General features: G+C 38.5%; 1 protein-coding gene across 8 annotated transcripts in view; it reads right to left on the minus strand.

Moving 5' to 3' along the window:
- Positions 1-23,917, minus strand: part of TP63 (tumor protein p63) — a 262,946-nt gene that overhangs the window by 26,985 nt on the left and 212,044 nt on the right. For 6 of the 8 annotated variants that reach the window (XM_053565542.1, XM_053565540.1, XM_053565543.1 and 3 more), the window contains 5 exons: positions 7,205-7,391; positions 4,876-4,991; positions 3,454-3,563; positions 2,638-2,774; positions 591-673 (listed from right to left, as the gene is read on the minus strand). In XM_053565542.1, coding sequence (XP_053421517.1) covers positions 591-673; positions 2,638-2,774; positions 3,454-3,563; positions 4,876-4,991; positions 7,205-7,391 — 633 coding nt within the window. The remainder of the gene's footprint in view (positions 1-590; positions 674-2,637; positions 2,775-3,453; positions 3,564-4,875; positions 4,992-7,204; positions 7,392-23,917) is intronic. The other 2 variants (XM_053565541.1, XM_053565544.1) reach the window with 1 other exon arrangement.

Consider the following 23,917-nt stretch of genomic DNA (forward strand, 5'->3'; position numbering starts at 1 on the left):
TGGGTTTGAACCCGCCACCCTCGGCATATGGGGCTGGCGCCCTACTCACTGAGCCACAGGCGCTGCCCAATTTCCTAAATTTTTAAAACATATATTGTCTCTGTTATATAAACACCAACCCCCTCTTCCAAACCATATGGACTGAACATCTGTGCCCCTCCAAAATTCATATGTTGAAATTCTAATCCCCACCATGATGGAAATAGGAAGCGGGGCCTTTGAGAGGTGATGTAAGTCACGATGGTAGAGTTTTCATGAAAGGGATTAGTGGCCTTATTTTAAAAAGATGTTAGAGTCATCTGTAGTCCTTCCTGCTAGAGGAAAAGAAGGCAGTTGGCAAGTTAGAAGACGGTCCCCCACCAGAACCTAAGCAGGCTGGCCCTTTAATCTCGGACTTCAAGCTTCTAAATCCATGACAAAATAAATTTCTGTGGTTTATAAGACAGTTAGTCTATGACATTTTATTGCAGTAGCCTCAATGACAGCATCTCGTTTCGTGTTGCCACAGATAACTGGGAGATGAGCATACAGCAAAAGATCATTTAAAGAAGGTTAAAATGCAGCGATCATGAACACCCAGACAGACTCACTGGTAAGTATAACAGTTCATCATCTGGGGATCTCCGCTTCTTGATGGATGTCATCTGGATACCATGCGTGTTCTGACGAAAAGCTAGTAGAGAAAAAACACAAGTTTCATTCTAGGAACATTTATGAAGAAATTATACATATTAAACATACTGAATTATCTCAGTGTTCAATAATTGAATATCAGTAAGATTTACTAATACATTTTCAACAGAATCAGCAGCCACACCTTTAAGATTAGAGATTCCAGTCTAAGCATGCATTTCACGCATGACTACGGATTTCCTATTGGGTGTAATCTTAGCAATAAAGAGGTAGGGGAAGATGGAAAAGTATAAAGGAAAGAAAGACATTTAGGATGCTGGGAAATGGCCTTTGGCTTAAGTAATTCTGCAAGAAACCCTACATCTCACTGTCGTGTGTCTGTGAACAGCCATGAAAAAAGAGAGAAATTGTTTTCCATTTTCTTTTCCAGATCATTCTTCTTCCAAGGAATTAATGTAAGATTTAGAAGTTGCCCTGCCAATGGTAAAATTAGTGAATTAATGAGTGATAAATGCCTAAGGTTTCTCAAATTAGAAACTACATTCAGGATATAGCTATGGAGATGATCCTTCTACTAAAATGCTGGTTATCTGTCTAACTGAAAATCATTAATTTGTAGGTAACTAGTGTGTTTAGGAAATGAGTTTAGGAATTACACTACCAGGCAGACTCAAGAGTAAAATTTGAACAGATATAAATGTATGTGTGTAAATGCATAATTTTTTTTTTTTTTTGAGACAGAGTCTCATTTTGTCACCCTCAGTAGAGTGCTGTGGTTTCACAGCTCACAGCAACCTCAAATTCTTGGGCTCAAGCAATTTTCTTGCCTCAGCCTTCTGAGTAGCTGGGAATACAGCCACCCACCACAACACCTGGCTATTTTTTGAGATGAAGTCTTGCTCTGGCTCAGGCTGATCTCCAACATGTGAGCTTAGGCAATCTACCCACCTCCAAAATTTTTAGGGTAAGAATTTTTGAGGAAGAGAGAGAAAGAGCCTCACTGCAAAAGCATATCCCACTGAAAGGTTAAAGCTAATGGGGATGAGTTCTCCCTTAAAGTGTAATATAATTTTCATTTCTTATGAACAGTAACCAATGATTAAACCCTTTTCCATAAAGTAGATCATCATGTGATCGACTTTAAACCACTGTTGCAGTGATATCAAGCTTATGCAAAATATCTTTTAGAATTAAATTTTGCCACAAGAAGTATAGGTGAGTTAGTGGTTGTCACACTTGTTAAGTGGAACCCTGGGCCTGGTGCGGGTGAAACTTATCAGCGAGGAGTGGCTGAAGGCTCAACGCAGAGCTACAGACCCCCTAAATGGCACTCTCTTCATATGGAGCAGCTCTGCTTTATTTTGCATTGTAGGTTCCTTGAAACATTTCATTTCTAAAAAGCTTTCACTGGTTAAAAATACAAGTTTGAAAACAATCAATGATGTTGCTGACATCCCAAGAAGGTTGTCCAGGTAAAGTCAAAACTCCATGAAACCGGGATCTGCACAGTCTGCAGACCGTGTTTGATGAATGCATCCTCAATCTTGCTGTTCTCAGAGTCATAAGATGAGCAGATGCTATTTTCAGCTGTCATGCTTAATAATGAAACACAAATTGATATCAACAAGCTAAGATACCAGTTTTCATTTTGAGCAGGAATCACGTGAAGGGCTTACAGACTACTGTGTCCCACATACTAAGCTTCTGATACACCAAATCTGGGGCCTGAGAAGTTGCATTTCCGCCCGGTTTCTATGTGGAAGTCACATTTTGAGGACTGCTGCACTAAGAAATCTCACAGTGATTATTTGCTTCTGAAAGGAGGTATTACATGCCTGGAATCCATGTCAATGCTGTACCTAATCCCATGGGCTCCAGGACCTCCCGTCATACTTCCTGCTAAAGCTCATGGGTCTTAGCAAGCAGATTCTCCAGTGTCACCTGCTTCCCCCAACACGTGGAAGGGACGCAACCCTACCCCATTTGGCCACTACAGCTACTTACGGCGCTTCGTACCATCACCGTTCTTTGTGCTGTCCGAAACTTGCTGCTTTCTGATGCTGTCTTCGTCTGCCTTCCTGTCTCTTCCCGGGCAAGCACAGATCCGGGCCTCAAAACAACGACGGCCCAGGACTTGCCCACTAGAAATTAGAATAAAGAGGAATGAAAGGTTAAATTCAAAGAATTTTAAAGGTCTCCTGGAGTTCTCCCATTTCCACCTCCAATATTGACTATCACCCAGGCACCACCACCACCACCACCAGCTCAGCCGTGGCTGCTTTGAGGATACACCTAAAAGTACTTGGCAGAGCACAGAAGTGCTTACAGGTCACAAGCAATATTTGTAAACACCATTCCATTTGTTCTGCAAAGAACTTCCAAGCCATTAGCTGAACAGTTGTATTTAGCTACATATTTTGAAGGAAACTTGAGTTTAGCAGTGGAGGTGTCAGGATAAAATCCCCTTAGACAGCCCAGACTTCCTCCAAGCAACTGTCAAATGCCTTGGGGGCCACGTGAAAACAAACACGGTCTAATCAGAAACAATTCCAGCCAAATGTCAAGGATCCAGGTATAAAATGACTTGCACACGTCCCCGGCTCTTTTGTTCTTCTTTACTTTTACCCACCCTCTTCTGTCTCCACTTTCTTAGATCTTTTATGTAAGTGTTTGCAGCAGGGATTTAAGGACAAAGGACAAAATCAAGGGTGGCTCTCTGCTATACAAGCAAAGTTAATGGTAAAGCAAGACACAATTTCGCTCTGCCCTCTCTTTGCCCATGATGTTTTAAAGAATGACAGTTCCACATATGCCACTTACTCTCTGGTTTCCAGAGTAACAATGATTAAAATTGGACGGCGGTTCATCCCTCCAACACAACTGCTGTTACACATGAAATTGTACAAGACTGTGGTGAATTCAGTGCCAACCTAAACACAGGGGAAAAAAATTGCATTAAAAATGGCTTGAACTGATTCACTTCCTTTTCAGCTCTTCCCTCTGCTTAAAGAATTCCACTTGTGAAGTGATACGCTTCCTTCTAAGGAGGTAAACTTTCAAACTCACTATAGATTTCTCTTTGCCTTGCTTCCTGGGAAGCTTAAAACTAATGTTTTCAACACTGGAAACTTTGTTGGGTAGGACAGGGGGTCACTGAGCTTTAATCCTGCTCATTTGCAAGGTGATCCACATCATCCATAGCAAAGGCACTATCCCACATACAGGAGTATCACTCAAAAGGGATATACACTTCCATTAATAACACTGCAGAACCCAACATGTTCTTAGAATTAAATGGTCGAGTCCAAAGGTAAGACATTTTAATAGGTAAGGCAACTGAAGCACAGATCCGGAAAATCACATGCCAAAGACTCGCACGGTAACACAGCAAACCAGAGAACCTGGCTTCTGCACCGCCACAGACTCCGATTTACATGGCAGGTTTACACATCTGCCATCTGTCCCCTCCAACTTCAAATGATTCCTCTCAGGCTCTCTCACCGGCTGACCAGGGTAGAACACTCACACCTGTCAGTGCTGCTTTGCCATCCCCAGTGCCACTGCCAGGTGGATAAAATGAGGCCAAGTACAAGCCCAATTCTTACGTGCCGTTCAGATGGGAACATGGGCACAGAGCCAGGTTAGCATGTTAATTCAGTGCACATTTAGGATCTTTTAAAAAATATTTATTTTATTTTATTTATTTATTTTTTTTTTTGAGGCAGAGTCTCACTTTGTCACCATGGGTAGAGCGCTGTGGTGTCATGGCTCACAGCAACCTCAAACTCTTGGACTCAGGCAATCCTCCTACCTCAGCCTCCAAAGTAGCTGGGACTATAGGCGCCCACAACACCCGGCTAATTTTTTTTTTTTTTTTTTTAGTAGAGACTGGATCTTACTCTTGCTCAGGCTGGTCATAAACTCCTAAGCCCAGGAGATTTACCCACCTCAGCCTCCCAAGAGTGCAGGATTACAGGCGTGAGCCACCATGCCCAGCCATAGTTAGGAGCTTTAAAGGAATAGCATGTGGAGCATGGGAGACAATAAATATTAAAAAGGTTACATATTTGATGACAAGGGAATAAGACACTGATAGATGCTAGAAACACTTCCTGTTGCTGCAACCAATGCCCTCTCAAGTCTTCCCAGGCTACATATTGTATACCACATACATTGTGTGCATATATATATATATATACACACACACACATTTATATATATGATTTATTTATTTATTTTTACCTGGGGTGGCTCATAAGGCACCAGCACACTCTGTCTTCCTGTGATAGGGTCTTCTACGTACTGGGCATGGCTGTTCCCTTCTACGCGAATCAAATGACTAGGAGGAGCAATCTGTCCTGCAGAGTAGAAAAGAAAAAAACCAACATAGTTCCTTACCTTCAAAATAAAAGAAACAAAATGAAACTTCACACGCAGGGCATTGGTGGCCAAAGAAATGGTCTACGTGTTATAGCAAATACATGCACCCTTGAATAAAGGGACATATCCTGTTCCTAGGTATCTAGTACATGAAGAAGTCCCAACCTTTACAGCAACTGAAAGGCCTGGAATGCTCAGGTCCACTGTACTTAAGAGACTAGTCCTGTGCTTTGCAGTTTAAGATTAATAAAATGAGCCGTGATAGAACCCTGTAACTACATCTCTGACTCATTCATGGAGAGCATTTTGATAACTTCCATGAAAAATTAAAGGAAAAAGAGCAAGTTAATTAAAAAAAAAAAAAAATCAGGGGCGGCACCTGTGGCTCAAAGGAGTAGGGCGCCAGCCCCAAATGCCGGAGGTGGTGGGTTCAAACCCAGCCCCGGCCAAAAGCTGCAAAAAAAAAAAAAAATCAGTTTGACTGTTAACATGTTGCCTAAAAGTTTGACCAACAAAGATATTAAATGAGAAGCAGAAGATCACAATGATATGACTTTCACTTTGCTTATTCTATTCTCCTTCTCCATTTTCAAATCTTGCTTTGGTCATAAAAATAAGAAATCTGCTGGCTTTACTTTGCTGAACAAGTTTCAGGTTGAGGATAAGAAAAGGGAAGTAGGTTTCAAAAAGAACTTAGGTAAAGCCTTACAGAATTGTGATACTTAGTGGAGTTCACAAAAAACTAAATAAATAAATAAAAATAAGATGCTCTAAGAATTGGGACTCAAAGCTGTTCTTAAACTTAGGCCATGTACATTCCAAAATATTCAATAAAAGTAAAAAGCTAAATTTGTCATGATATTCTCTGCAGCATCATCTATTACAAGTATGCTCAGACTAAAAGCAAACAGGCTTGGTGCCCGTAGCACGGTGGTTTATGGCACCGGTCACATGCACAAGGTTGGCAAGTTCAAACCAGCCTAGGGCAGGCTGGTCTTAAACTCCTAAACAACTATGACAACTGCAACAAAAAATAGCCAGGCGTTGTGGCAGGTACTTGTAGTCCCAGCTACGTGGGAGGCTGAGGCAAGAGAATCACCTGAGCCCAGGAGTTTGAGGTTGCTGTGAGCTGTGATGCCATGACATTCTACCGAGGGTGGCATAGTGAGACTCTGTCTCAAAAAAAAAAAAAAAAGACAAAAATACAATTATTAGTTCAAAAATGAGAAAACAGTTTAAAAATAGTATATCATTGTGATGGAACACAGGCAGTCAATGTACACTGATTCCAAAGCCTGTCTATATAGGATGTTCTTTATGGTGTATTGTTAAGTCATAAGCAAGATAGAGAGCTACGGATGATGGGGTCACGTAGACAGGGACTAGAAATTAGCATGTAAAAATAACTGGGTTAAGAAGATTTTGACTTTGTTTTCTACTTTAAAATTTTCATCCATTCTGTTTCTTCCTTCAGTAATTTTCTATCATATTCTCTACACTTAGGCATTTTATTTACTAGTCCCTATATTTTTAGCATTTTTTTCTATAAAGTATCTTAATTCCCCAGCCCTCTGCTGTCTCATATTCCTACTTTCCACTTTTGAGTATTTTCTAGTTAGTCTCCTTTCATGGAACCATTATAACAGATTTAAGGGACCACCTGGAAACAGTGACCCCCTTCTACAAAGTTGTTGGATCAGAGACCCAGAAATTGGGATATGGCTGATTCATAATTCAGAGCTTAAAGGCAGCCCCAAGACACCTGCCTCCCTCACTCCCAGTCTTTTGGACCCTTCAGTCTTAGGGCCACATGTAGCTATCTGGATCCTTAAGTACAGCCTTTTGACAGAATCCAAATTTTATAGAACATGGATTTCATCTGTGAAGTTTACATTGGTTGGGGGTTGCACTTGGAGGGTCTGGAGAGTCACATGTGACCGTAGGCTGCAAGCCCGCCCCCCACCACACACAAGGGAGTAGAGAGTCTAGGCAGTCCAGGTCATCTAGTAATCTCTAACGTTAAATTAAATAGTTCCACCATTGTGAAAGTCACGAATTTACTTATCATTATTTCTGGATACTCTGTCAACCAGAAAGGCTGCCATCTAATCACAGAAGTCTGTAGGCAGGCACCAAACAAAAATCCCTTCAGGGAACTTAATTGAACAGTTATAGATCACAAGGTCCTTACCCTCATTGAATTCCCGGCTCAGCTCATGGTTGGGGCACCGTTTTACCACCTCAGTGACGTGCTCAGCCTTCTTGTAGACCGGCATAGCTCGAATGACGGCACCCTGTGGCGGCGGGGTCATCACCTTGATCTGGATGGGGCATGTCTTTGCGATTTGGCAGTACAGCTTCTTCAGCTCAGTAGAATACTGCTTAGAGATAGGGACAGTGGCAGAGGGAAAGAGAGACACTATTACATTCTGAACCGGAGCAGGGAAACGATACTCACATGTTATAGTCCTTATAGCTACTTGTTTGCCGTAGGCTACCAACACATGACACGTGGCTGTCTTACTAGAGGAAGCCATTTTCACTAATCAAATTCATAACCTTTTTTGCTATTTGACATAAAATCCTATGTTTCACAAAAGGTTTTATATTTATCAAAGTACATTTATGCTTTTACGTCTTTTTGCTTCTCTGTAGGATGAAGAAACTGAGGCTCAGAGGGGGTTTAAATGATTAATACCATTAGTAGCTTCCAAGATAACCAGAAACTAAATGTAAAAATAGTGTTTTCATGTGTTGAGTGATCTTAAAGAATGACTCATAAAGACAGTTTTCTGCTTTACAAATTATAATTAGTCATGCCTTAAAATACTCTAGAGAGACTCATAGAAATTAGAGTTCATAGAATATTGTATTAAGATGGAATATCCACCAGAGAGTACAGAGATTTAACCTGAGGCTAACCAGCTTGAGAACTAGGAAAACGAGCTCCCCCAAACTACTGTACTTATCTTATAATATCATAGGGAAGGCAGGAGCTGGAACAGCCTTTCAAATCCTGCACTACCCCAAATGACTGACTTAATGTAACACAGCTAATTGTGGCAAAAAAAAGAACCCAGATGCACATCTTTTACCTCACAAGTGAGTGAAACTCCCCCCACCCTTCTTTAGGGAGAGGAAGTTCAGTGGCAGTTAGTTGGTTGTAGAGTTGGCAAAATAAGGTAAAGAAAGCATGAGACTTAGCACCAAACAGGAAAAAAAAAAAAAAAAGTCCTATCCTACATTGATCCCCTACCCCCACCTCTGAAAAGAAAGGCAAATCCCCATTCTTATACCCCTCTTCTCCGGGTCAAAACACCATCACTTCATTCCTACTTGTTCAGATGCTGAGGCTAAAACCACCCAAGCACTGGAATTGCTGGCCAAGAATAGGGTACCTAGTAACACTTATCCAAACAAAAGGTAAACACACACAGGTTGCAATCAGAAGTTGGCAGCAATATACTCTCCCAGGGCAAAGACTCAGGGGAGCCAGAGCCAGAGCGGCAAACAGAATCATTACTGAGTGTCCCACCACAATTCTCACTAAAAGTAAATACCTCACCAAAAGCCGCGATTAAAAATGGATGGCTTTTCTCTTCCTTTTGAAATATAATTATTTATGTAAAGAATCATTTTCCTTTCTCCTAAGTATTTCAGTATATGAAATTTTTAGTTAAAAATTTCCCAATGTCAGGAGAATATTGCAAAATCGGTCCTCCATGCCCGCAGGCCACATGGATTAAACACAGCAAAAGGGTTTTACATAGCTTGAAAAAATAGGACTCATGCCAAGATTCTACCACGAAAATAAAATTTTACTTGAGAAATGCCAAGAAGCTCTACACAGATATTTTTGCTCTTGTGTATTTTAACCAATGACTTCACAAATGTTTGAGAACATATTAAGAACTCATTTTTATTGAGAACTCCAAGAAAATAAGCATGTTCGTTTGTGTTTTTGTTAGGAGGTGCACCATGAATAGTACAGAATCAAAACATGAATCTTGTAAGATGAACCCTAGGAAAAAATGACTGAAAAATTAACCTGTCAGCTAACACCTGAAGGCAAATCAGGCATCCTTCCAAGTATGTAAAGTTTGAAAAAATGAAGGGTAAGTGTTCAAAGTTTCTTCAGGGAAACATTCCATTTCAATAATTGATATACTATAAATCAAGCTTGTCAGACTAAAGCATAAAATGATAAGAATAAGGTTAAGTAACATCAAGGACTGAACGTCATTTATTCTCATAGCTTGGGGTGGGTAATCTAATTTCTGAGCTTAAATAATGATAAATAATAACAGCTTCGTCATTTACTGGATTCTTTTGTAAGACAATTTATTCCTCCCACAGCCCCGTGAGGAAGCTTTACAGGTACACAATCTCTTATCTGAAACCCCTGGGGCCAGAAGTTTCAGAATCTGGAATGGTTTCGATTTTTAAAAGAGAGTAAGGTTCATATGGCATATGTTATAAACATTTCTAGCAGGATGTAGGGGAGCACCCCACGATCAAACATCAGCAGTTCTGTGGAAGTCACAAATTGCCATACTAACTGGGAAATGACCATGAAGCCTCCTCGCTGAGGCTGGGTTTTACTTCCCAATGAGGATCCCACCAATTTAGAAAATCAAAACAAAACCATAACACACTGGTAGTTTTTAGAGCTCTTTGAATTGCAGATAACAGGTAATACACCTGTATTATTGTCCTTATTTTATAGATAAGAAAATTAAGGCACAGAAAGGTCTTGCTGAAGTCGCACAAAAGAGATGCTTAGCAACAGCATCCGAATCTGTCCTCATAAGGGAACAGCAGTTTCTCGTCTCTGTTTTCTTAAGTCAGCTGTGCGAATTTTTGTTCTTTTACATTTTTCTCATTTCCAACATAATGGCTCTTTTCTGAAGCCAGTTAAAATGCATACAATCTTTCCTAACATTTCACTGGAGATCAAAAGTGGCCTACTTGAAATCAGCCATTTCATTTTAGTTATTTCTCAACATAACATTTTCTCATTTAATTATAGGAGAGGCAGCAAGAGACAGAGTTGGAAGAACTTTAGGCCGGGAGGAAGTTGCCCTGGACTCTGTACCAGTTTAGATGTCTGTCAATACTTCTGTTATGGCTCTGGGGAATTTGAGAATCAGGTCCTGCTCTGTAACAAGGTTTATTAAGGACTTTATAAGGTCCTTTGTATTCTGGTCCTCCCTCTCTCATACCTCCTCCCCTTGCCCCCGCCCCGGACACACACACACACACACATTTTGCATCCCAGGGACACAATACACGTTCACCACCCACAATTCAAACTGTCATTTCCTGTCTAGTACCCTTTTACTTTTCTTTTGTTTTTCCACATTGGGCCAGGACAATTTAGATGTCAATTCTCAGCTAGGACTGCGTCTGCTACCACAGACAATATTTTCCAATTTTAGTGATGACGGTTTCATATTTGAGTAAATCAAAATATCTGACTCCAGCCAAGATATATTACATTTATTACTTCTGGTTAAACTACCAGGCCCGCCATTTAGTAACTACAGGGACTAAAGTGGTCTGGCCCTAATGCTTGTTTGCAAAGCCACATCTCTGCAATTTTATTTGCTTCATTGTTTGCAAATTGATCCTGTGATGACTACTATTTTTTTCTAGTACTGAATTTAGTGTCCTAGGTTATAGTGTATTAACAATTCCTTAGACTTTCCAACTTCTCTTATCCCTTAACAGATAGCAAAATCATTTTCTCTAATTTCCCAGGCTTCTACAAGATTGCAAAAGTGGGAATCTGATTTGCACTAAGATTTTTAAATATCCTCATGATTCAAGTCAACAAAGACTAACAATCTGAACACATATGGCTTCATTTAATGTCCTTCTATAATTTTTCGAAGTCACCTCTAAATTGCTCCTACACATTGATGAGATTCTTTAATTGTAAGGACCATATTATTCTTTTTTGTGAGGGTTCTTTTTTTTTTTTTTTTGGCCTGGGCTGGGTTTGAACCTGCCACCTCCTGTATATGGAACTGGTGCCCTACTCCTTTGAGCCACAGGCACCGCCCCAGGGTTTTTTTTTTGTTTGGTTGGTTTTTTTGACTGTATATATAAAGTATACCAAGTTGTTGGTTTTTTTTTTTTTTTTTTTTTTTTGTGGTTTTTGGCCGGGGCTGGGTTTGAACCTGCCACCTCTGGCATATGGGACCAGTGCCCTACGCCTTGAGCCACAGGCGCCACCCAGTATACCAAGTTTTAAGCATACAAGTTGATAACTTGACAAAAGCACACAGTTGTGTAACCATTACTATAATCAAATCAAGATAATAGAATATTTCCAGCCTCCATCCCCCTCCCCAATACATTTAGCCCCTTTGCAATTAATCTGCTCCCCATTACCTGGCCCCAGGAAATCATGTACTGAATTTTTCTTAACTATAGTTTTGCCTTTAAAAAATTTTATAAAATTGAAAAACTATAGTATATAATCTTATATAATGAGATCTATTTGTATTTATCAGCATTCTATAAAGGATGCCCCATAAATGTATACACATTTTAAGAAAGGAACTGTATTAAAATTATAACACTCAATATACACCAATAACATGTTATCTTCCACGTTGTGTCTTGCATCTCTTGTATTTACAGAAGTCAAACATGACTTATGACTTGAGTATTGCAATTTTAATGCATTTTTTTCCTTCCTTAAAATGTGTATACCTTTTGGCACCTTCTACTTTGAGTGGAATTCCATTATTTAGCAATTCAATGACTTCCATTATTTCCAATTTTTATCTCTATGAATAAAACTCTTATGAACATTGATGTACAAATACTTACGCGGAACATACATATTTTTATTCTTCTTGAATAAATACTTAGGAGTATGATTGCTGGGTAAGTGTATATTTAACTTATAAGAAAATGCCAAATTGTTTTGCAAAGAGGCTGTGCTTCACATCCTTACCAGCACTGGGATGCCATTCTAGGATGTATGTAGTAAATCTCATTGTGCTTTAAATTCACATTTCTCAGATGATTAATGATGTTTAGCATCTTTCATATACTTGTTTTTTTAAATATTTACATATGACAAAAATAAAACTATTAATTATATACATTTGCATTTTATATATTTATTTGCTATTCTTTTTTTGAAGTAACTGTTCTAACATTTTGCACTTAAGTTTAAAAAATATTTGTAATATAAACTTTTCTCTGTGCTGCTATAAAGAAGTTGTACTTTCAAGTTGTATTTTATTTTTGATTGATACATACTTGTACATAGTTATAGAGTACAAAGTGATGTTTTGATACATGGATAAAGATCAAATCAGGGTAATTAGAATATTCATTACCGGGCGGCGCCTGTGGCTCAGGGAGTAGGGCGCCAGTCCCATATGCCAGAGGTGGCGGGTTCAAACCCAGCCCCGGCCAAAAAAACCACAAAAAAAAAAAAAAAAAAGAATATTCATTACCTTAAGCATTGATCTTTCTTCTTTGTGGTGAGAACATTCAAAACCTTCTCTTCTAGCTATTTTGAAATATACGAAACATTCTTGATAACTATTGCCCTACTGTGCCATAGATCATCAGAAGTATTCATTCCTTCTCTCTAACTGTAAGATTGCATCTACTGACACCCCCCACCTTGCACGGATACCCTCTCTCCAGTCTCTGGTAACCACTATTCTACTCTCACCTTGTATGAGATCAACTTTCTATATTCCACTTGAGTGAGATTGTGTGGTATAAGTCTTGCTGGGCCTGATTTATTTCATCTACCATAACATACTCAAGTTCATCCATGCTGTTGCAAATCACAACATTTCATTCTTTTTAATGGCTAAGTAGTACTCTATGTGTATATACACCATGTTTTCTTTATCCATCCATCTGTTGAGAGAAACTTAGGTTGATTCCAAATCTTGGCTATTGTGAATAGTGCTGCAATAAACACAGAAGTGCAAATATCTCCGTGCCATGCTGATTTCACTTTCTTTGGATATACACCTAGTAGTGGGATTGCTAGATCATAAAGTAGTTTTATTGTTAATTTTTGAGGAACCTTCCTACTGCTCTCCATAATGGCTATGCTAATTTACAGTCTCGCAAAAAGTATGAAGGTTCCCTTTTTTCTCCCACATCTTCACCAACACTTGTTATCTTTGTCTTTTTGATAATAGAAATTCTAACTGCAACGAGGTGGTATTTCATTGTGGCAATATGTATTCCCTGAGGACAAGTTATATTAAGCACGTTTTTCATATACATGTTGGCTATTTGACTTTTCTTCCCTTGAAGAATGTTTATTCACATCTTTATTCACTTCTTAATGGATTATTTGGGTTGTTTGGGGTAAACTGTTTACTGGACTACTTGTGATCTTCATTTGAGTTCTAAGAGTTCTTATATATTCTGGATATAAGTCCTTTGTCAGATATAAATTTTTTAAATATATTTTTTCTCCCAGAATGTGGCTTGTCTTTTTATCTGCTTTTCTAAAATAGTTAATTTTTAGGTATTATCAATATTTTTCCTTTAAGACTCTTGCTCTTTGTATCCTAAGAAACCTGGAGCTGCACCAATAGTAGAAGGATTTTTTTTTATACTTTCTTCAAGAAGATTTATAGTCTTAGTCCTTTCATTAGGAGGACTTGGCCAATTATCATATGGTGTGAGGTAAGGGTCCAAACTCTTCTTAACAGATATCTAATTATTCCAGCATCACATGTTAAAACTAATCTTTGTCTTTCCTGCTGTTCAATTGCCTTGACATCTGATTTTTGAAAATCAGTCAGTCATATGCGTTCAGTTCTATCTCTGAATACTCCCTTCTTTTCTACTGATCTGTACATATATCCATATATCTGAATTACTCTTAACTTTACAGTAGTAAGTCTTGAAATCAGGTAGTCTGAGTCATTCAATTTTATTCTTTTTTGAATTTTTCTTGCCTACTTTAAGTCTTTTGATTTCTATATAAAATTTACAAGCCATTTGTCAATTCTTATAAAAAATGCCTAGTAAGAGTTTGAAAAAGATTGTGTCACCTATATGGATCCTTTTGGGGAGAAGTGATATCTTTGAAATGTTGTGTCTCTTAATCCATGAGCATATTATATACCTCTATTTAAATACAATACTTTTAATTTCACTCAGGAATGTTTTATCATTTTCAATGTGCAAACAGTGTACATATGTTATTAGATATATTTTTTAGTATTTTTAAAATTATTATAATTGGCATTTTCTTTTTAAATTTAAATTTATAATTGCTTCTACTACTTTTTATACTAGATTATATTTTTATTCATTTTTGTGTATCAGTTATGTATACTGTGAATTTGCTAAAATTATTTATCAGTTCTAATAGTTTTTGTAGATGTTTTATGATTTTCTACATAGATGATCATGTCACCTGTGAATAGAAAGTATTTTACTTCTTCCTTTCCAATTTGCATGTCTTTTCATTTTTATTCTTATATAACTGCAACAATTGAATGAGAATTCATTTGCTACTGTTTTCTTTTTTAAAAAAGTTGGAATTTTAAGTCATTAATTTTAGACTCTCACGTTTTTTCTAATATAAACATTTAATACTACCAAGAACACTGTTAAGAAGAATCTGTTAAGAAGAATTTGAACCCTTACCTCACACCATATAATAAATACTGAGTACTTCTTAGCTATATACACAAAATTTTAATATATCAAATTTTTTTGTTGTTGTTTTTGTTTGTTTTTTGAGACAGAGTTTCACTTTTATTGCCCTCGATAAAATGCTATGGTGTGGTAGCTCACAAAACCTCAAACTCTCAGGCTTAAGCAATCCTCTTGCCTCAGTTTTTCTATTTTTAGTAGAGATGTGGTCTCGCTCTTGCTCAGACGGGTCTTGAACTTGTGAGCTCAAGCTATCTGCCCACCTTGGCCTCTCAGAGTGCTAATTCTTAATATTGAGTAATAAGTGAAGCATTTGTTTTAGGTGTTCTAACAGTCCTTATTCCAACATAACAAAGGATAATACTTACATCACTGAGAAAAATAATTCTGTAAGTCTTCTCATTGTTTTAAGAATTCCATTTCTACCTCAAACTTATTTTCCCCTTTGTACTTTTATTTACCTTTCTAAATTAATTATTTTTATTGCTATATCCAGGATTATCTCATGTTTCTAGGAAGGTTTCTCCTACTTACAGGTATCAAATAAAGAACCCAGTTGATTTTATACCTAAAAAGAAAATGAAAATCATCTGCAGCTAAGAACTTTTTTGATTAGGCAAGCCCATTGCATTAAATTTCTAGGAGCTTTCTGCATGGATAGCAAACATTTTAAATCCTATTATTTCACAATGTAAAGGATCTTGAGCTGTAGCATTGTCACTGTGAGAAGCAGTTACAAACAATTAAAACTTTTATCAACATCTTTCCAATTTTTTCTATAGTCTTTTTTTCATAATTATAACAACATAGAAATTCTGAAAAAAAATGACATTCCTCTTACTCTGATATACACGCCATTAATATTTTTTATTTTTTATGGAGGGGGAGATATTCTCACTCTCTCTCACACGTACACCCTTTTAAAAATTGAAGGAATATTATAAAACATTTGGCTTTTTTTTTTTACAATATAATACATTATGAGTATGCTTAAATGTAAAAACATGATTTTAAGTGGTTTAAGTGCTGTTATAGTATTAAAAAGGGATATACCATGATTTATGTAATCATGCCTTTCTCATGAGGTAGAAATTTTACACCAGTTTAAAAACAACACTGTATAGCACATTTTAGTACATAAATCTTTAGTATATGAATTTCAGAAGCATCTCTTGAAAAAGGAAAACTGACTCAATGCATATGTCGGTGTTGTAGAAAATTTTAAGAGCAATCTGAATTTTCTTCATTCTGAATTAGCATCTTATTTCTCCCCAGTTTCTTGTAGGATTTTATCTTGGTTTAAAAATAAAGTAATAATGTTTTTAAATGTTTTTTTTTTTTTTTCATTAAACTTACTTGGAAATTGGTGGGCACTTTTAATTAACATACTTTTAAACTTAACACAATAACATTTTTTAAAAATCATATTTCTGCTGAGATTAATTTCTAGCAACATGCAAGTTTTACTTTTGATCCCCACTTTACATGCATCATACATTTTATGTATGCAAACACTAGTATTTACTATCTTTTGCTTTGGTTTACAATCTGGGAGAACTTTTCAAGTTTATCCTCCATATCTTCTGCAAGGTTTTCAAGAGTTAATATTCTATTTTATAAATAATACTTTTAATGCTTTTACTGTCTTTCAAATGTCCTTCCTTATTCCATCTATATCCCTTTTTGACAAGTCATCTTTTCATCTTAGTCTGCTATTACAGGTTTACCATTTTCTTCTCCAGCTTTTCATAGAGGGTGTCCCAAAAGTCCCCCTTAAAGTGACCATATGTAGAGAAAATGGGAAATCATAGCTAAATGTATCTTTATTTACAAAATATTCACTATAAAATTTTACAAACAGGTAGCCAACACAGAGGCTATTTTGTAAATATTTCACAGTGTTTATATTTTTATCGATTTGTATTAGAGCAATCTACTAAACATTTCTTCTAGTTCTTAGAATACTTTTTTCGATTTTCTCAAACGATATTTCTCTCTAGATAGTGTTTTGTTTTTAATATGCAATCTTAATTTGCTTTTATAGTTTTCCATGAATGTAGCAAGATACAGCCAGGGCTAGTGTTTGTATCCTTCATTTGTCTTTGGCATTTTTCAATTCTGTTTTATTAGGCTTTTAAATAATAAAATCTCTGCAGGATTCTGCTTCAGTGAATGGCCTCACTGCCCAACGTGGGTCAGGATGTTTCTAGAATTCATAATATTTTAGTAGAAACTTAAGAGCGATGACACTAAAAGTTGCCAGTGGCTACAGTAATTTAGAAATGTAAGACATATTTGTTTCTCATGTGTACATCATGTAATAGTTATCCTACAAAGATTTACTGAGCACATACTGTACAAGGCTAGGTCTGCGTTCTGAACAGAATAAAATGATTTAGAAACCCTGTAAAGCAAGATTTTAGCATCCTCACAATCTAGGATGATCTTTGAAATATAAAATGAGTCAAAAGAACAAATTAATCTTTACCCTCAAGTCACTCACAATCTAGAGGCAAAGGGAAGCACGTACAATGAAAATATTGTGCAAACAGCAAAGCTATGTGAAAAGTTCCATGGGATGACAGAGTTAGAAGGGTTATAATATGATACATATTAGTATATAGCATATATAATATATAACTCTCAGAATTCATCTGATATTTCTTGAGCATGTTCTGAATTCAAAGCTTGGTTTTTGGTTTGGAAACTCAGTACTGAACAAAAACAAAGTCCATGCTCTCCAGGCGCTGGCATTCTAGAAGAAATAAATAAATACTATGTTAGATGGTGCTAAGTGCTATAAAGCAAAGTCAGGCAAATGAATTTAAACAAGATAGAGTGTCAAGGGACATGAGTAGGGGAATGTAGTTGCAGCAAGAATATTATTTTATCCAGGATTGTTAGGGAAAGATGATATTTAAGAGAAAACTGGAAGAACTAATAGGCTGGGCCATGCGTATACCTGGGAAGCGGTGTTCCAAATAGCAGAGAGAGTGAGTGCAAAGGACCTGGATGAGTGTGTCTGTTATAGAGGCCAGTGCATCTGAAAATAGTAAGCAAAGGCTACAGCAGTCAGGGTTAGATCCCAGATGAGGGAGAACAGGCCTTGTAGGGCAAGACTTGAGTTTTCTTGTTATTAGATAGGTAGCCAGTAGAGAGGTTTGAGCAAGTGGTATGAGCTCATTTGCTTTTTAATAAGATAATTTTAGCTGTTACATAAAGCATAGATTTTATGGAATAAATATGGAAGGAAGGGGGACCAGTCAGGAGGCTGCTGCAAAGAATCCAAGTGAAAGATGAGAGTGGTGCTGAAAAGCAGCAGAGGTGATGCAAAGCTACTGGACTCACTGACGGATTGGCTGGAGATCAGAGAGAGAAAGAAAAAGTAAATGTATTCAACTAAAGTAGAAAATAGCATTTGAAAAAGGTAGTGATATTTGAACTGCGCCCTCTAGGTGAAGTTACAATTCGCTCCCTGGATTGGGCACTCAGGAAGAGGAGGAAGGGAGAGATGAAGGCAAACTGTGAGCTATGAAGACAGAACATTAAGAGGAAAGCGATGCTAACTGGAGATGAGAGGTAGACAGACTGAGGCCAAGGAGGATATGGGGTAGACCAGAAAGCAATAGGGCTAAGCCAGGAAGGCACTTACCAGATCTGAAGGAGTCTCAAATGTTACGGAAAGTGGGGGACTCTCTTAGCAGGCAAAGAAGAGACAAGGAGAATGGTAGAGCAGGGGAAAGACCAAATTGGTGCCGTATATTCAAAAACATAAACCTGGAGGAAGCACAATAACAGCAAAGGAGGAAGAAGGGAGACCCACCAGAAGCCATTCAGGCAAAAAAAGAAAAGGGCTAATCGGGAGCCTCAGAATGAGAGGACACAGGGCAGAGAGGAGAAGAAGACACAGGGGACCGGGGATGAGAGGAAACAGGGCAGAGGGGAGGAGAGAAAACGGGGCAGTGGGGATGAGAGGAAACAGGGCAGAGGGGATGAGAGGAGACAGGGCAGTGGAGAAGAGAGAAAAAAGGGCAGAAGGGATGAGAGGAGACAGGCCAGTGGGGATGAGAGTAAAAAGGGCAGAGGGGATGAGAGGATACAGGGCTGAGGGGATGAGAGGAAACAGGGCAGAGGGGATGAGAGGAGACAGGGCAGAGGGGATGAGAGAAAAAAGGGCAGAGGGTATGAGAGGAGACAGGGCAGAGGGATGAGAGAAAAAAGGGCAGAGGGGATGAGAGGAGACAGGGCAGAGGGGATGAGAGGAAAAAGGGCAGAGGGGATGAGAGGAGACAGGGCAGAGGGGATGAGAGAAAAAAGGGCAGAGGGGATGAGAGGAGACAGGGCAGAGGGGATGAGAGGAAAAAGGGCAGAGGGGATGAGAGGAGACAGGGCAGAGGGGATGAGAGGAAAAAGGGCAGAGGGGATGAGAGGAGACAGGGCAGAGGGGATGAGAGAAAAAAGGGCAGAGGGGATGAGAGGAGACAGGGCAGAGGGATGAGAGAAAAAAGGGCAGAGGAGATGAGAGGAGACAGGGCAGAGGGGATGAGAGGAGACAGGGCAGTGGGGATGAGAGAAGACAGGGCAGAGGGGATCAGAGGAAACAGGGCAGAGGGGATGAGAGGAAAAAGGGCAGAGGGGATGAGAGGAGACAGGGCAGAGGGGATGAGAGAGAAAAGGGCAGAGGGGATGAGAGGAGACAGGGCAGAGGGGATGAGAGGAAAAAGGGCAGAGGGGATGAGAGGAGACAGGGCAGAGGGGATGATAGGAAAAAGGGCTGAGGGGATGAGAGGAGACAGGGCAGAGGGGATGAGAGAAAAAAGGGCAGAGGGGATGAGAGGAGACAGGGCAGAGGGGATGAGAGAAAAAAGGGCAGAGGGGATGAGAGGAGACAGGGCAGAGGGATGAGAGAAAAAAGGGCAGAGGAGATGAGAGGAGACAGGGCAGAGGGGATGAGAGGAGACAGGGCAGTGGGGATGAGAGAAAAAAGGGCAGAGGGGATGAGAGGAGACAGGGCAGAGGGGATGAGAGGAGACAGGGCAGTGGGGATGAGAGAAAAAAGGGCAGAGGGGATGAGAGGAGACAGGGCAGAGGGGATGAGAGACAAAAGGGCAGAGGGGATGAGAGGAGACAGGGCAGAGGGGATGAGAGACAAAAGGGCAGAGGGGATGAGAGGAGACAGGGCAGAGGGGATGAGAGGAGACAGGGCAGAGGGGATGAGAGGAGACAGGGCCGAGGGGATGAGAGGAGATAGAGCAGAGGGGTTGAGAGGAGACAGAACACACGGATGAGAGGAAACAGGGCACTGGAAATAAAAGGCAAGGCCGAGAGATGGGACACTCCTTGTTGTGAAGAAAATGTGTCCTTTTTTGCATCATGAAAGATATCCATGGGGGTAGCAAACCAGATCAAGAAATGTTATGTCTTCAAACATAACATTTACAGGCAAATATGCCTGTAAAAATGGATGAGCTATTTGCTCATCCCTTTTCTAAAATCAAAGCAGAACAAATACGTTAGTTTCAGGATACGGCTCCCAATATTGAACTGTCAATTGAGAACGTGTTTAGTCAAATGGAATCATCAACAAATGGAGAAGAGATAGTTTGAATTTTGGAGAAATAAAACAAAACAAAATAGCATGAGGTAACTCTGGAATTAGTAAGCCCATTTTATTGTGAAGGCAGAAAGGATTCAGTCTCGGAGCCAAGAGTAACAGGAAGCAGACTCTCTTCCAAGACCTACATTGTAGTTGACATTTACTGGACTAGAAGTCAAAAAAAAGAAAAAAAGAAAACAGATTTAAATTCTGCCTTTTTATTCCCTGTGTCTTTATGTAGTCACTTTACCTGTTACAAATATAAAATGAAAATAATTACAATCCAGATCTCTAGGGGGAATGAAAATTCCTTTGTTATGAGAATCCTTAGTCAATAGCAAAGACAATGTGTTATGGTTATAATATTCCTCATACTTCTACAATCCCCACAGAGAGGGTTTAATGCAGCTTCAGTAATTTTGAGAGCACTGTGAACACAGTATTTCAACCTAGTGAGGAAATGTTTGTTGCCAGATAATCAAAGTCTGCTGAAGTTTGAACATTAATTATGTATAAGAATCACACAGGTCCTATTTATCTGCTAGCAATCACTAAGTTATATATCATGCCAAATTACTAGATTCATTGATTCAAAAAGAATGATTTGGCTTATTCACTTCTACACATTTTAATATACATCAATATATCCAAAATTATACATAATAGAATTTTGTGACCTTAAAAGGTAACTAAATTATACCATGCTAAGTATATCCCTAGCAATCTGCTATTTTTGCTTCCTATACTTTCAAGATTTATTGTGTTCTTGCACACAGATATATTTCATTCATTTTAATAGTTACAAGGAGGGGAGTGAAATAGAATTAAAGAGAACCTTTTGCTTTACCTACAATATTTTATTTAGAAAACTTTGAAGCAGCACGGAGAAAATGTTAACATTTTGAAAGATACTCAAATGTCTTAGTTTGCTTACATTCTTTGTAAGTTTGAAATATTTCTTAACTGATATTTTTAATAAATAGATTTACTATGTGTAGCACCAAAAAACTGTGGCAGACCTATGATTTTAGGAGACAGACGATACAGAAATAAGATGAAAGGACGGTATAGCATGTTTCGTCCAAGCCTCCTCTCCCCCTTTATTTTCAAATGTAAAACTGGGCTTAGAATGGTGTTCATTAATTCAACAAATACTTATTGAGTACTTGCTTCATGCCAGGCTGAGTGTAGGGTAGTAGGAAACCAGCAATATTCCTTACCCCAAGGGAGTTGGTCCTAAGGGAAGCACTAACACACACAAAAAAGTTTCTAAAATTATGTGATAAATGTACCCCCAAAAAGCAAAAGCATAGAAGGCAAAATTTGGCAATCTACTAAGGTCAGGAGTACTTCCCTGGAGAAACAACTACTAAAGGTTGCACAACTGAACGTAGGCAAGGAAAGCCTGACCTCAAATTTCCTCGTTCCCATACAGGCTACGCGTTTACTACTAGATCATATTCTAATTACAGAGTTTCCATAGAAATTCAACCTGGGGAAAAAACAAAATCCAACCTGACATTTTAAACCAAGGGCTTGGTTCTACAGTTGTATTATTGAGCAGTGACTCTATTTCAAGGCATTTTTAGTTTAAGATAACATTGCTAAGATTTTCTTAGAAAGTTAGATCAGGATGGACGATTCAAGCTTAGGGATCATTTGCTTCAGTCACTTCCTTTACAGATGAAGAATCCAAGCCCCAGACAGGAAGTGAGATTTGGTCAAATACACTCAGCTATTAGGACCATCATGACATGCAGAATAGTGTTCTTCCTACATGCATAAGTCAAAGCTCATTGTTTGATTTGCCATCAAGGTGAATTTGAGTGAATAAATACGTGATTTAGAAAAATATATGAGTAGATAATCAGGTATAAAGCTCAGAGGTCGCCTACAAAATATCTGATCACCAGCTTCCTACAGGATTAGGAGAATATTGGTCTTTGCCTTAGTACCACATACTTTTCAGTTTTGTAAACAAGTTTGTCTAAGAGTTGAGATTCTCATCCTTAAGTTGCGAACATATTCTCATAAAGGAAGATGGACATAATAACATAAAATGCCCCCTAATTTCTTGAAAACTGGCTCTATTCCTTAAATCCTGGGCTCACTAGGTCACTGGTGATTGTACTAATCTTGCTATATACATACTTAAGTAAGATATCAGGTGTAGCTATAGACCTTTAAATTATGCACATCTTGATGTAAAGTTAGAAAATGAAATACTGGCTAAAGTAAAAAAGAAGAAGAAAGCACATTGAAAGACTTCGCTTCCAAAGAACTTCTCTGAAGAAATCATGAACATCCGATATTCAACTGAGGAATTTCAGGCAACTCACGGACTTTGGTGAGCCCATAAACCAGGAGCTAATGCACAGGAAGAACATGGAGGAGTTCTGTTATGTGATCTCTCGTGCTACTCCCATGGAATGTTTTATGATTTGGTGCAACTCTCCTAGGGAACTCATTTACCAGGTTCAAACTGGCAAGATAACATGATTAAAAAGAATGTGGAAAAACAAAGTGTTGGTAATTGTTCTAATTTCTGATCATAAATATGTAAAAAGGATAGGACTCAGTAGATGTTATGTATATGAATGCATAGTCAATAGTTTGTTCATGCCAAAGATTTCCTGGCTCATGAGAAAAGAGAAGTTTTTTTGTTGGGCCTCACCCAAACTTTCCTGTACACAGACCTGACAGTTTGGAACATCCACGTGGACACAGTATTTCCACAGTGGCATGAAGCAGAAGGGCTTGAAAACCAACAAATGAACTCAAAGCTCTTTAGTACTATACAATATCCCTGACAATATGGAAAAGCAGGCTTGGCCTAAGTTTTGTTTTGTTTTAGGAGGGAGGAGAGGAGGTTTGGCAAATTTAGAGGTGAGCTTCTTAAAGCCAAATATCATGTTTAAATAAAATAACTCCAGGGGATTTTGGAAAACAAGAGTAAATTCAGCTCCTTTACTAATACTATGTTGAAAAGAGAAAGGAGGGGAAAAAAAGCATTCCAGTGACCGGACCCTACCTTTACCACCTGCCTCAGTAAGCATACTATATTACATGCTCTATGCTGCCAGACTGGTAATTTAGTACCATGGTACACAGGGACGCCAGCTAATATCCGCACACACCTGCATAAGTTTTCAATAGTTCCCTTTCCTGAAGGGCAACCAATACCCTCCTCCTTCTATATCAAAAAACAAACAAACAAAAACCCCTACAACTTTACCTCTTTAACCTCTCTCAGAAGAAATCTCATCCTGTATACAAATCTCAAACCACATGGATAGCTATTTTGATCCCCAAATTTCCAAGAGATGGAATGAAATGAACTCCTAGAGAACAAATGAATTAATAATTACCCAGCCCTCTTCATGACTCAATTCCTCTTCAAGGGAAGAAACTAGTCAGAACAGCATCCAGATCCCCCTGATGCTATAATTCCAGATCAACCCACATCTTGACAGGATATCACACTCCAGGAAAATGATTTAAAATTTTCTAGCCATCACCCCACAGAATAATTAACCATAGCTTACAAAGTCAGATGCCACTATAACCCATTAACACGGCAAATCACTGAGCCTGAGAAGATGGCTGAGGTTCTTAAAAAGAGAGAAAAGTCTAAGACAGGCTTAA

This window comes from Nycticebus coucang, chromosome 16 (assembly GCF_027406575.1).
Source record: "Nycticebus coucang isolate mNycCou1 chromosome 16, mNycCou1.pri, whole genome shotgun sequence".
In the NCBI taxonomy this organism is placed as follows: Eukaryota; Metazoa; Chordata; class Mammalia; order Primates; family Lorisidae; genus Nycticebus; species Nycticebus coucang.